This window comes from Ovis aries, chromosome 10 (assembly GCF_016772045.2).
Source record: "Ovis aries strain OAR_USU_Benz2616 breed Rambouillet chromosome 10, ARS-UI_Ramb_v3.0, whole genome shotgun sequence".
NCBI classification, from domain to species: domain Eukaryota; kingdom Metazoa; phylum Chordata; class Mammalia; order Artiodactyla; family Bovidae; genus Ovis; species Ovis aries.
Genome location: NC_056063.1, coordinates 15,518,413 through 15,533,212, shown reverse-complemented (window position 1 = coordinate 15,533,212; position 14,800 = coordinate 15,518,413). Strand labels below are relative to the sequence as shown.

General features: G+C 41.9%; 1 protein-coding gene across 1 annotated transcript in view; it reads left to right on the top strand.

The window, feature by feature from the left end:
• The window catches only part of NUFIP1 (nuclear FMR1 interacting protein 1), a 32,798-nt gene that overhangs the window by 5,609 nt on the left and 12,389 nt on the right, over positions 1-14,800 (top strand). Inside the window, exons 6-7 of the mRNA XM_027973546.2 lie at positions 10,554-10,646; positions 14,086-14,279. Of these exons, the coding sequence (XP_027829347.1) occupies positions 10,554-10,646; positions 14,086-14,279 (287 nt within the window). The remainder of the gene's footprint in view (positions 1-10,553; positions 10,647-14,085; positions 14,280-14,800) is intronic.

The window sequence follows — 14,800 nt, the reverse complement described above, 5'->3', positions numbered from 1 at the left end:
TCCTGTAATTAAAGTCTTAAGAAATTTGAGCCTTACCATGATGACCTATAGTTTTATGCTTACCAGGGAGGAAAGCTTAGTAGGAATCTAATCAGAAATGGCAACCCACTCCAGTATTCTTGCCTGGAGAATCCCATGGACAGAGGAGACGGGCTGGCTACGGTTCATGGGGTCGCAAAGGGTTGGACATGACTGAAGCAACTTAACCACCATCTCCATCCGGAATCTACCAGTGAAAAATCCCATGAAGATGCTATTATATTGTCTTCTCAGGAAGGACCAGGATACCTCATCCTGAAGCACAAGACCAAATCAGAACTATTAGGGGGTGATCAGCTGTACTTTTAGGTCAATAGCTGTTTTTCTGAAATTAAAAAATGAGAGCTTGAGATAGAAGGTTGTTCTTTACTGCTGTTTAGTTGCTAAGTCGTGTCCACCTCTTTTGTGACCCCATGGACTGTAGCCTGCCAGGCTCCTCTGTCCATGGGATTCTCCAGGCAAGAATACTGGAGTGGGTTGCCATTTCCTTCTCCAGGGATCTTCCCGACCCAGGGCTTGAACCTGCGTCTGCTGCATCCCCTGCACTCTTTACCGCCGAGCCACCAGGGAACCCCTAGTTAGGAAGAGTTATCCTCAAAGGTCAAGATGCTTAAAACCTTGACCAGCTGATACAGCTTGCTCTTAGTTCAGCTTAAAGTTTTCAACTTTAATCCACTGTGCGTATGCCTATGTAGTGCTATGTCAGATGTTACACTGTTATGTGAAAAAGTGAGTTACTGCCCTTCAAAGCTTTACAGGTAATTCTGAGGAAAACCAGCAAAAAGATTTAGGACCAACTGAGAACAAATAGCTTTCAGTAAACGCATGTATGCTGCTGCTGCTACTGCTAAGTTGCTTCAGTCCTGTCCGACTCTGTGCGACCCCGTAGACGGCAGCCCACCAGGCTTCCCCATCCCTGGGATTCTCCAGGCAAGAACACTGGAGTGGGTTGCCATTTTCTTCTCCAATGCATGAAAGTGAAAAGTGAAAGTGAAGTTGCTCAGTCGTGTCCGACTCTTAGTGACCGCATGGACTGCAGCCTACCAGGCTCCTCCGTCCATGGGATTTTCCAGGCAAAAATACTGGAGTGGGGTGCCATTGCCTTCTCCAACGCGTGTATAGATATCAGTTATTAATACTGTGCACAGAGTTGGATGAGTTTGGACAACCAGAGGAAATAAACCTGGATCCAGCCAGTCAGCATGGACTCAATGGATTTAACAGAATTTCAAGAGCGTTTTTGGCCAACAAATGTAAGAATCTTGGTCACCAGGAGTATGATGTACTAAAATGCCTTTTCCTCGTTATCTTCTGGCAGAATCTTACTTACCTTGTGAGACTTGCTTAAATGTCACTTCATTTGTCGTTCCCTTCTTACTCTTCATTTCCTCTTAGCTCAGTGCTGTCGGAGCACCAGTCTATAATGAGATAAGGAGCTTGTACCAGAATGTAAATCTGTACCTTACTCCCTTCATTGAGGAAGTCTTGGTAAGAAGTAGTTAGCTAACCTAAGTATCTTGCTTAGGGACATAGTTGATTTATACCCTGGCCTAGGTGTAATGGATAGGCTGCCAGTCCATGGACCAAACTACTGTAAAGTATTGTTCACTACTTTCTGTATGAATACATAGCTCATTAATATAAACAAAACAGCATTTTTTGCATTATAAGTGGCCCTAGTCTTAGACACCTTTGATTCTGCCGCTCTTTGTACAGTACCTGGAATTAAGTATGTAGAAAATAAGTATTTGTGGACAGAATGACTGTTAAATGGTGCAGTATGGGAAGAATCTGGTGGCTCAGATGCTAAAGAATCGGCCTGTAATGCAGGAGACCCCAGTTTGGTCCCTAGGTCAGGAAGCTCCCTGGAGAAGGGAAAAGCTGCCCATTCCAGGTTTCCTGTCTGGAGAATTCTATAGACAGAGGAGCCTGGTGGGCTACAGCCATGGGTTCACAAAGACTCGCACACGACTGAGCAACTAACTTCAACTTAACATGAGAAGAACCAGTCTTGGCATTGATAAGAAGCCTTAGCCATGGCATAGTCAGACTTAGAAATCAAAGGAGTCCGGACCATGCCTTGATTTGACTTAGTGAAGAATTCGAAGCAGTGCATGTAAAGGGTCTTATCTCCTCTAGGTGGCTTCTTTACAGGTATAATGCTTTTCTCCTCATGATTCCACGTCACTCTGGTTTTTTTGTTTGTTTTACTTGTTTGTTCTTTATCTGTTGGTTGTATCTTTTTCTCATTATTTTGCAAGGAGGAGTGCTCACTTCAGCAGCACATACGCTAAAAAATTATTTTGCACAGAGGAATAATCAAACAGGAGTTAGCTCCACTTCCTGATACTTAGTTTTTGAGGCCCTGGTGATGATGGTATTGAAGATTATATCCTGTTAGATGGATCAGAAGTGTCCTACCTGCAAAAATTTTTCCCCACTGACTTTCTCCCACTGACTTTCCTCTGACTTTGGTCAGTAGGAAGTTGTTGCAGCTCAGTGGTGCTAGCCAGTGTTGTGCTGATAGATGTTTAATCCTTTTGAGGAATGATAGACTAGTTGGCAATGATTATGAAGCAACTACCGGCTTCCCTGGTGGCTCAGAGAGTAAAGAATCTGCTTGCAGTTCTGGAGACCTGGGTTCGATTCCTAGGTTGGGAAGATCCCCTGGAGAAGGAAATGGCAACCTAACTCCAGTATTCTTGCCTGGAAAATCCCATGGACAGAGGAGGCTGGCGGGTTACAGTCCATGGGGTTCCACAGAGTCGGACCAACACACTACACTCACATAAAGCAAATAAGTTAACTGTGTAAGCTGTTTAATCTCTCAAGTTTGGAGTTCCCTTAAGACAATAGGGAAGGTCTGAAATGAGTCACTGATTTGCCATCTTTGGTTCTTTTATCTCTAGCAGTTGTTTAAATTAAATCATGTAAAACTGAGAAAGTTGGACCTATTATTAAACTTCTCTGTCTATAGCTGTATTACTCTCCCCAAATTCTCCACTCCACCTTCCTCCTCAGCATATAAGTGTAAGGACCTCATCGAGTCTGGAGGAGTGGGGTGTTCCTTGACGAAGGGAGGTTGAGTTGAACTTAGACCTAGTTGGGAAGAAATAAGCGGGGGCAGGGACTAGTGGTCAGATGGGTTGGCATGGGCATCGATAAGAGATGATAACAGCTTTTGAGAGATGGCAGTTGTAGGGACAGAAAGAAGGAGGTGGATAGAGAAGACTTGGGAGATGAAGATAGGCACTGTTTGGCAATTGAATGATTGTGAGGTTGAGGAAGGAGGTTTGGAGGAGACGTCCCAAGTTCCTGGGGTGAGGTGGTGCCTGTGACTGAGACAGGGACCCTGGCAGAGGAGGGGGTGTGGGGGTGTTGCTCTGAGACATCACAAGAGTATGAGGAGATTCCAAGACATCTGTTTGAAGATGCTGTGTAGGCATTGTGACTCAGAACAGATTGGCTAGAGAGACATTTGAAAATCACGAAACCATGAATTCGGAAGACATTAGGAACTAAGTTAAAGTTCCCAATCAGGTCCAGGTTCAACTCAACCTCGCTTTGTCAAGGAACATCCCACCCTTCCAGACTAGATGAAGGCCTCTTTCTTATAGGCTAAAAAGGAGGGTGGTGTGGAGGATTGTGGGAGACTCAAGCAGCTACAGAATAGAAATTGAACAGTGGGTCCAGTTTTCTCAGATAGGAAAACTGGTTGGTTTTACTCCCTTTCAAACTATCTTCCCTTTCTACTCCACCTACAGAGAGAGGGCAGATAGTCTGATAGGGAGTGAAACCAAGCCTGCTGAGCAAGAGCCAGAGAAGCAGAAGACGACTCAGAATGTAACCTGTTTTGGAAGCCAGGAGAGGGGAGGATCTCAAGACAGGAAATGTGGGGATCAGTGCAGATTGCTGTGGGAAGGTCAAATAAAACAAGCCCCCAGAGTGACTGGTTTTGCGACCTGTAGGGCCGCCTTGATGCGGATTCCAGACGATTGCTCCTTGGCCCTTCTTGGGGTTTCCCACCGTCTGTCTCTACAGCTTTCTGCAGCTCTCACACCCTTCCACGTGATTCTTAACAAGAGGGATTGCCATTGTCGTGGCCATTGGGGTTGTGGTTCCACTGGAAGTGTGTATACTTTGAATTCCACTGACTTTTTGAGACTCACAGTTTACCGTAGAGTTCATCTGGCACCTTTTTACCTTCCAGTTTCCAGGGTCCTTCATCTCCATGCAGTTTCTGCCACTTACTTTCACGGTTGCACCATGGACCTGATTTTCTGGACTTTCTGCCCCAGAAGTCCTAAAGTTGGGCTTAACTCCTCTTTGGGCCTAACCTCTGTTCTGTTTAGCTCTCTCCCTGTCCCTTCTACCTCTGTGGATGGCACCGGTCCTGGACGAGTTGAGACCTCTCATCTCTTACCCCTCTTCCATCTTGTCCTCCTGCCAAGTTGAAATCATTTCCACCCCTCTCAGCAGCTCAGCTCCTTCATTCTATTGCCCTTCATCACACCCACCGGCAAAAATCTCAGCTCTGCCTCAGTTTCTCAATGTTGGTGAAGAAAACCACACAGCTTAAGTGTGCTCTTCAGGTGAATATTCTGCAGTGTTATCACACTTAAGGAGTTGACTTGACCAGTAAGGTTTGGTTATTCTCTTTGCGTTTGCTGTCTTTTTCCATGCAAAATTAGATGCTAATATGCATGTATTTCGTAGTTATATAGGTGACTATGTAGAAGAAAATTTAAAAATAAATTTGTTAAGCTGATTTTATTTTAGCCAACTGAAATGCCAGTGAAAACAGAATGCCTTGGAACTGACAGTGAGAGTAATGTGAGGTGGGGTTCATACGTCTCATCTTTTCTGATTAACCGCACATTGCTTGCTTATAGGAGCTCTTTGTCCCATCATATCCCAAACAGGTTCTTTGAACTTTCAACTTCAGTTTTGATCATGCTGCTGCTTCTAGAAAAATCTTACCTTTTCCAGCCTTGAAATTCTGCTCACTGGTTTAGTCCAGCTGAAACCCTCCCAGCCTAAATTTGGGTGAATATTTTTCCTCATCCGTCTAGAGTAATATCTTGTCCTTCTTTGAATATGGTATCCCCTCTGCCTATTTGGTGTAGACGCCCCTTACTCTGGTCCGGTTGATGAACTTTTTTGCTTATGAGTCTTTAAAAAAAATTCACAATCTTTAGAAATGTTAATACCCACAGTTTATGGGACTGTTTATATCCTGTGGTGGCACAGATACAAGGGTTGGTTATAAGTGTTAATGCTGGGAAAGATTGTAAGGCAGAAGGAGTAAAGGGCAGCAGAGGATGAGATGGTTAGGTAGCATTACCAACTCAGTGGGTGTGAATCTTAGCAAATTCCGGGAGATAGTGAAGGCCTGGAAAGAAGCCTGGTGTGCTGCCAAAAGCTGGACAGGACTTAGCACCTGAACCATAACAACATAAAGGTTGATATATGTAAATGAGATTTGAAGATGTTTTTATTGTGGGTGTAATTCGTTTTGATACTTCAAAGTAAGTGGTTGGAGAAGTTGTACTGAGATTCATATTTTTAATTCATGTTATAAATTGTATATCATTGTTAAAGAAATTGGGCAGTGTTGATCTGATTAGCAATGATAGTTGGAGTTAATATAACTAGTGGTACTTAAACCGCTGTGGTTTCAAACAGTAAATTTCTCATCTCACAGGGCAAGTCGTCTCTGAGACAAAGCAGGCTGGTGTGTGTTTGGAGGTGCTGCTCTCTGCAGTAGCTCCTCCTGTGAAGCTGAGCTCTGCCACCTTGTGGTTTTTGTGCCGCAGGTGCTTTAAAGGAAAAAGTCCACTGGCTCGAGAAACTCACGGAACATGTGAACTAGCTTAGGTAGTGTATGTTTATATAAAGTTCCTGGTGGAAGACCAGTTTGGTTTGCTAATATAATCAAGAAATCTCAGCCACCTTTGAATGTATGTTGATATACATTATAGCTTTGAGTAACTTCCTGACGAGAGTTTAGTTTGAAATTAGAGGTAAACCTTCAGTATTTGGGGCTTCCCAAGAAAACTAAGATCATGGCATCCGGTCCCATCACTTCATGGCAAATAGATGGGGAACCAGTGGAAACAGTGGCTGACTTTATTTTTTGGTGCTCCAAAATCACTGCCAATGTTGATTGCAGCCATGAAATTAAAAGACACTTATTCCTTGGAAGGAGAGTTATGACCAACCTAGATAGCATATTCAAAAGCAGAGACATTGCTTTGTCAACAAAGGTCCGTCTAGTCAAGGCTGTGGTTTTTCCAGTGGTCATGTATGGATGTGAGAGTTGGGCTATAAAGAAAGCTGATCACCGAAGAATTGATGCTTTTTGAACTGTGGTGTTAGAAGACTGTTGAGAGTCCCTTGAAGGAGATCAGTCCTGGGTGTTCATTGGAAGGAATGATGCTAAAGCTGAAACTTCAGTACTTTGGCCACCTGATGCAAAGAGCTGACTCTTCTGAAAAGACCCTAATGCTGGGAAAGATTGAGGGCAGGAGGTGAAGGGGACGACAGAGGATGAGATGGTTGGATGGCCTCACCGACTCAATGCACGTGAGTTTGAGTGAACTCCGGGTGTTGGTGATGGACAGGGAGGCCTGGCATGCTGCGGTTCATGGGGTCGCAAAGAGTCAGACATGACTGAGCGAATGAACTGAAGTGGTGTTCATGGTAAAGAGTCCACCTGCCAGTGCAGGAGACGTAAGAGACACAGGTTTGATCCTGAGCCAGGAAGATGCCCTGGGGGAGGGCATGGCAACCCAGTCTAGTATTCTTGCCTGGAGAATCCCATGGACAAAGGAGCCTGGTGGGTTACAGTCCATAGAGTTGCAAAGAGCTGGACACAACTGAGGTGGCTTAGCACAGCATAACATTCAGTATTTGAAAAGGCAAAGATTGTTTTATATATGACCAAGGTTACTGAAAAACAGGAGTAGACTCTTGCCCTTAAGACCCTTACTCTAATAGGAGATGTAGGAAGATCGATAAATCGTCAGGAGACCACAGGCAACAGAAGTTTTCATTTTTGCCATGTGGGGCTAACACTGTCAGTCAAGGGATATCTGGTGTCTCTGGAAGGCAGAGCAATCAGATCGTTTTGTAAGATTTCTTGTAAGAGGGGTCATGCCACCCCTCTCCCCACCCCAATATGTTTTAAGGTGGTGTTTATTCTTCTTTAATGTGTAGTTCCGACAAACATACGAAGTTCTGTTCAGTTAAAAACCTTAAGGCTTTCCACTAATAATCTGCAAAAAAGAAATCGCAGCCAGAAAAACTCAAAGTGATTCTTTCTTCAGTCTCATCTTCTGGGGGTACAAACGCTGTATGATTTGGCATTAGGGAAAATTGAGTGAGAGGTTCATTTCCAAAACCTGGCTTTTCAAGACTGAAACCCACTTCACAGCAGATGGGCTGTCCACTAGGTGGAGTAGTTCTGTGTTATTTATTGAAGCAGTTAACTGGCTCTGAGGAAACGCCTAACAGTTGCGCCCCCAGTTCTTGCAGAATTCCAGTAGCGGGGGTGTGCTCCTGAAGAATGCCACATCTTTTTGAAGTTTGAAAAGACTTTGAAATAAAAATGTAGTCGGGTTGAAGCAGCTGTGGTTCAGTGAGAGTCCAGAGGGATTTTGTTTTTCTAGAAAACAGGCTTAAGGGAAAAGCCAGTGAGTGGGTGGAGATTTGAGAAGGAAAAGGGTAACATAACCAGCATGAGATGTGCCAAGACAGTGATTGGTCCCGTGTTGCCCATTTATTGACTCTGGGGCTTAAGAGCTGTCACTGGAGGCTTATGGCCTAGGCAGGGGGAAGGCAAAGAGGAGTTAAGAAGTGAAAGAGAAAAAGGAAAAAAGTGTTACCGTTTCAGGGTCAGTTCCTTTTGGGGTGTTGGGGAAAGATGGAAATAGGGAGAAAAGTGATAAAAATCGAGAGACCAACTGTGAAAATATCACTTTTCAGTCTTCATAGCTTCATAACATCCGTTCTTTACCAGGAGATATTGAACTAAGCTTTATCATTATGTAACTGCAGTCAGTGTAAGACCGTTTGTGATATCTTTTCCAATGGTTTGCTGTGTGTTTGTGTACTTTAGAAACCTGAACTGTGCCTATGTCCAAGATCCAGACTTTTCCTTAATCTTGTATCTCAGTAGTATGTTGCCGGAAGGAGCTTCCTGATGATCGTATGTACAACTAGGTCTTATGTTCCTGGATTCCCATTTTGGGGAAAAATCTGCTTTCTAGTACCCTTGTTTTCTGTAGTTTTTAGTCTCTGTGTATCGAAGAGTGGCATAACTTTGGGGAAGAAAGTTTTGTTTAAGCACTGAAAAACAGAATCTTAAAACTTTGGGAGGGTTAGAAACAGCCACTACCTTTAGGAAAGTGATAATCAGCCAGAAAGAAAAAGCGAGCTGTTTTTAAAAGACTTCCACCAAAGGAGTTTCCACGACATTCTTGATGTCTCATTTACAGGGTTCTTTCTTGTATCTCACCTGGAATCCACTTGCTGTAACAAATTCTATATATTCCTTATCATTGAGAAGCGCTTCCACTCCGCCTGCTTATTCACGCAGCACTGTAGGGCCAAGTTCTTGGTTTAGCTGTAGCCCAACATGTTAAGTCAGGGCCGGTTTGCAATACTCAGAAGAGAAATGTTAAAGAAATATAAGCAGCAAGAATAAGTGAATTTCAGAGATGTGAGAAAGTGTTGAGTAGCTGTGTGTTACATGTCTAGACACCGTGGGGCCTGTGAAAGTCATCACCTTTTCCCTCAGCATCTCTGCTTGTGGGAGTTTGTCTTCAGATGGCGAACAGCTGTCGGCCATCTTCTCTGTAAGACTGTGGTGTTTTTGTCACTTCTCTTCCTTTTAAAGGCTGCAAGTTGTTCCAGTTCCTTTCATCTTTCTTCGGAGGTTTTATTTTTCATCCTGTTAATCATCTGTGAGTCCCTTCTGAATCCCTCCCAAGTTTGAGTTTTCCTCAACATTCCTTTTCAGTTCAGCGGTACAAAGCTGGCTGTATCACCCTGAGAGTTTCTGATCCCTTTTGAGTGTCGTGAGGGGAGGACTTCACACTCGTACCTGTGCTGGAGTCCTTGTATTTGCTTTCTGGAAGTGTAGTCATGCGGTGCTGACTGGCTGTCAGATTTTTATCTCCTGTGACCTTGGTCTTTTCCTCTTATGTTTATATATAGCTAGTACATTAATCATGTTTTATTTATGAAGTTTATTTTTCTTGGCTGGGTAGATTGCTTTGTTCTGTCCTCGCTGAAATCCATTGCTTTTTTTTTCCTAATTACTTCACCACTTACTCAATGTCATTTCCATTCTTATCTTCCAATGTGCCCAGCCCATGAGCTTCATATTGTCTGAGCTGTGCACGTCAGTGATGCAGATGTTTTAAAAAGAAGGGTGGAAAACACGGTGTGTTGATGTTTCTCAGAATTCATTCTGGTGAGCAGCCAGGCTGAGTGGTAGGAGAGCTGTCCGTGTTCGCCCGCCTGGGATCTGCTCCTCTCACCACCAACGTTTGGTGCCTCCGTTTCCACACAGCTGTGCCAAGGAACAAAGAAAGCTTTGTCGGAGCAATTCATCTTGCACGCTGCTGTCAGATTTAATCTCACCCACTGCCTTGTTCATCTCTCTCCCTGTTCAAAACTTTCAGTGGCTCCCCATCACCCCTGAATCAAAAATAGGCTTTCTAGTCTGGCATTCAAGGCACATTTGGGCCCCAGCCTCCCTTTCTGGTCTGATTGCCTGGAACTGTTTCATCCGAAATGAACCACTTGCTACTCCCTGGATATCTCTCGCACTTTTAGACCTTGGTTTGTCTGGGTTGTCTGCTCTGCTTAGAACACTGCCCCTCTCCCATTGGATTGTGTCTGTTAACACCATTTAAGGCCAGTGTCTTTCCTGTTCCTTTCTCTGTGGGTTTCTTCATCTAGATAACGATCTTTCCTCCCCACCCTCCAATCTTTGTGCTCCCAAGGGGGTGCTTATTTTATTTTGTACCTTGTTATAGTTGTTCTTTAGAAATAACGATGCTTTTCTTGTCCTTCCTGGTAGACTGTTTATTTTTTGAGAAGTGTCTCTTCCTTATCTTGGTAACTTTGGATATACCTACTAGTATGTGTTTGCGTAAGTACATGCCTAAGAAAATACATTTTTTTCTTACAGTACTTATGGATATGTGCCAAATATGTGAATTATATCCATTTCAGCACATTATATATTTGACTTGCATTCTATTTTAAGTTCCTTACTTGGTAGCAGACTGGTAGAGTTTGTGGACTGGCCACTGGTCAACATCATTGTAGACCTACTTTTTTTACCCTTAAAAAAATCTAGAAGGAATTAAAAGTTTACGTTAATTTACTGTATTAGTCGTTTTTAGTTAAACCAAAACTGTTAAATGCAGCAATTGCTTGACTGCATAATTAAAACTGTACTCTAAAAAGCCCTTTTATAATGGATTCTTAATGTTTTCTAGAAACTACCCAACTCTAGCTAATATTGAAAGGAAGAAAAAGTTAAAACTTGAAAAGGAAAAGAGAGGAGCGGTGTTGACGACGACACAGTATGGGTAAGTTCCTGAAAATCGCTTGCACTCTCAATGCTCGTTTTAAATGAATGTACATTCTTACAAATAATAAAAAGAGGACACACCCGAATCCTAAAACCTCTGTATTTTCAATTTTGAAATTTTTGCTTTTGTAACTTTTTTGCTAAATTTTAAAAATTATATTTTAAAATAATATATTCATAGGTATAGTATGAGTATAATAATACGCTATACTCCTGTGGTTTTCAAAATGATATATATTAACAGGTCTTTTTTGTCTTTGTCCCCTGGCTGAGCAGTCCTCCTTCCCAGATACAACCCGTTTCGCCTCTCTAGAGATGTCCCATTTGTATACAGCACAGAGATAGTAGTCTCTTCTGTTCTTTTCCTTTTCGATATGGTCCTCCGTCTTGCTTATTTTAGCCAAATAATGGATAGTCCTGTATTAATATATAAGCAAGACTCCTCATTCTCTGGGTGTGTAGGAAGGGTAGGAATATCCCCACAAGGTCGTCTTTTTTTTTTTTTTTTTTCCTTAAACCAATTCTCTGTTGACAGGCATTCATTTTCAATCTTTTCCTAATAAAAAGTTACCCTTATTCCCCTGTACATGCATTTTACACATGCAGATGTTTCTGAGGGTAGGTTCCTAGAGGTGGATTTGCTGAGTCAAAGACATGTATTCATAATATTGATAGCTAAGTGCCAAACATCCGTCGCAGAAGCTATCCCAGTTTACTCTCCCAGCAGCAGTGTATGAGACGTCCCATTTTCCCAGTATCTCACCTTCACAGAACTTTCCCATTTTATTTTGTATCGTGTACAACTCAATGAATTCATCCATGCACACATACCTACATACCTGTGTAACTTCCACATGGATTAATGATATATAGGATGTATTTACCTCACAGAGCTTCTCTCTTAGGCCTTCCTACCTAGTTCCACGCCTCCCCACAAAGGTAACCTCTTTTGAGTAGTATCATCATAGATTTATTTTACCTGTTCTTGGAACCTTGTATGAAAGTGAAATTCGCTCATTTGTGTCCAACTCTTTGCGACCCCAAGGAATGGAATTCTCCAGGCGAGAATACTGGAGTAGCTTATTCCTTCTCCTGGAGTGGGTAGCCTATTCCTTCTCCAGGGGATATTCCCAACCCAGAGATTGAACCCAGGCCTCCCGCGTCGCAGGCGGATTCTTTAGCAGTTGAGCCACAGGGAAGCAGAACCTTGTATAAGTGGAATCACATAGTATATCTTCTTTGGTGTAGTTTCTATGGCTCAAAATTATTTTGTGCTGTTTGTCCGCATTGTTGCATGTAGCTGTAAATCCATTCTTAATCCATTCTGCTGTATAGAACTCAGCTATGAGAATGTATCTGGGTTGGCCAAAAAGTTCACTCTGGTCTTCCTGTAAGATGGTACGGAAAAAGCGGAACAAACTTTTGGCTGTGCCTATATATTCATTCGGCTGTTGGACGCTTGGGTTGTTTCTGCTTTGGACTATTATGAGTAAAGCTGCTATGAACATTCTTTTAAGTGTCGTTTGTGGATGTAAGTACTTGCTTACTGTGTGTTTAGTTATGATAGACGCAGGCAGTTTTCTGAAATGGTTGTACTGATTTATATGCCTACTGCTGCTGCTGCTGCTGTGACTCTGCATCTAATTTCTTTGTATCCTGTTCAGTATGCAGTATTGTTATACGTTACACCTTTTCCTCATGTCATGCCATTTCCTTCCTGACTAATGATGTTGGACATCTTTTCATATGCTTATTGGTCATTTTGATAATTCTCTTGTGAAGTGCCAGTTCAAATCTTTGACTGTTTTTTAACAGAGTTGCTTTTCTTGATTTGTAGGAGTTACTTAGATGCAAGTCACTTTTTGTATAGAGTATAGGTGGTGCAGATACAGTCTTGCAACTTGTGGCTTGCCTTTTTACTCTTAGTAGGTGTCTTTTTTTTTTTTTTTTCCCCTCTCATCACACCTATCTGGGGTCAGTTGGGGGATATCTGCTGATCTTGATAGTCAGCCAGGGGTTGGCTAGCTGATGGGCAGGGTGCCTGTGTAGTAAACCATTTCTCGTAGCCTTCATTCTTGAGTGTAGATCATCTTTCTATCTGATACTGTTTTTCTTTTGCCTAAAAGACTTCCTTTAACATTTCTTATAGTGAGGGCGTGCTGAAGACTTCTTTCAGCTTTATGTGTCTGAAGAGATTTTATTTTGCCTTCTTATTTGAAAGATAATTTTGCTAGATAGCAGTTCTAGGTTAATGGTGTTTTTGATATTTACAGTACTTTAAAGATGTTGCCCCACTGTTTTCTCAGTTGCATGGTTTCCAAGAGAACTCTGCTGTTACCATTACCTTGTTCCTCTGTGTAAATACCTTTTATCTCTGGTTGCTTTTAAGATTTTCTTTTCATCACTACCTTTGAGTTTATTATTATATGCCTTAGTGTTATTTTCTTACCTTGTATTATTGTCCATTGAGAGTATATGTAATGAACCTTTTTTCAAAAGGTCTTTTTTTTTTTTCCTGAGCATAGTTTACATAAGCATGTGCTCACATAATTATTTGTTTTCCTCTTAAGTGTAGTAATTAAGGTGGTTTGAGAGGGCACTTGATTTGAGCTAGCTGTGAAATTGTGCTTGGTCTATGATCTTTAAGTTTATCCCCCTGTAACATGAAGAGAATAATAATTGAGTTGGCCAAAATGTTTGTTTGGGTTTTTCCGTAAGATGTTATGGAAAAACCAGAACCTTTTTGCCACCCCAATACCTGTCTAATCTATTTCAAGGAGTTATCATGAAGCTCAAACAAGAAACAAGGTAATATGTTTGTAAAATCATCAGAAACTTTAAGGCTCCTTAAAATTAAGTAGTTAACACACTTCATAAAGTCTAAGGAATATCTTGTGTGCTAAGTTGCTTCAGTCTTGTCCAGCTCTTTGCAACCCTGTGGACTATAGCCTGCCAGGCTCCTCTGTCCATGGGATTCTCCAGACAAGAATACTGGAGTGGGTTGCCGTGCCCTCTTCCAGGGTATCTTCCAGATCCAGGGCTGGAACCCACACCCGCACTGGCAGGCGGGTTCTTTACCACTAGGGCCACCTGGGAAGCCCCGAGGAACATTTTACTTTATGTATAATAGGAATGAAAAAATGCTGCCAATTCAACTCACTTGCTGTTGATTGTACAACAGAGCCCAATTTAGAGGGATTAAATTATGGGAAGGAAATATGCAATTTGGAATTGATAAAGTGTGATATATTTGTGTTTTCATTTAATGTTCTGTCTTTGGAAGCCATTGAGTTTATTTTTTTCTGATCTCTTCAGTGTAGTAGGTGACAAGTAATTGATTTGACAGTTAAGTTTCTTTTGCATTCAGTAATCTTTTTCAAATTTTTCTTGACAGGTCAGTGCCTTTTATATTAAGAATTGCATTTTTCTTATTGCAGCAAGATGAAGGGGATGACCAGACATTCGCAGATGGCAAAAATCCAAAGTCCTGGCAGACATCACAAGTGGAAAAATGGCCATGCCGAACAGGGAACAGCTGCTGGGTCAGGCAGCCGCTTGGGTGATGTGAAGCCTGAAAGTCCACGTGAGGCAAATTCAGACCCCCTGGGTGTTTTGGTAAACACTGACTCTGGTAAGCTAAATAGGAAAACACCATGTTTTTAAGAGTATAGACAATGATGCAGAAGTTGCTTCTTCACATCCTTGTTTATGGAGAGTTCAATGGCAAAAATGTAAAAAAATAGAATGATGCTTTTGTTCCTAATATGAGTGTCTTATTTAAAACCTCACTTTAAGGAACTTTTTATGAACCTTGGGAATGAATGCATGAAGCAGGCAGAATGTGGGAGAAAGATTATATTTATTGGGTAATTTGCATAGTATCGTATAATCTTGGAAATATCTTAAGACTGTTTCGAATGGGTTGATGCTGTGAATTCAGATTTACACCATTAGATGAATTTTCCCACCTAGAAAGCAGTAATTCTAAGGGAAGCCAGTATTTTTGCTGCTCAGCATGAACCTGGTCTCTTTGGGTAAATAACATTAATTCAGTATATTAAATAATACTGTTCTTCCTCACAGCATAGAATATATTTATATGTCTTGAGTTCCCTCTAGAATTTAGGAGATAAGTTTACTCTTGCTTACAAG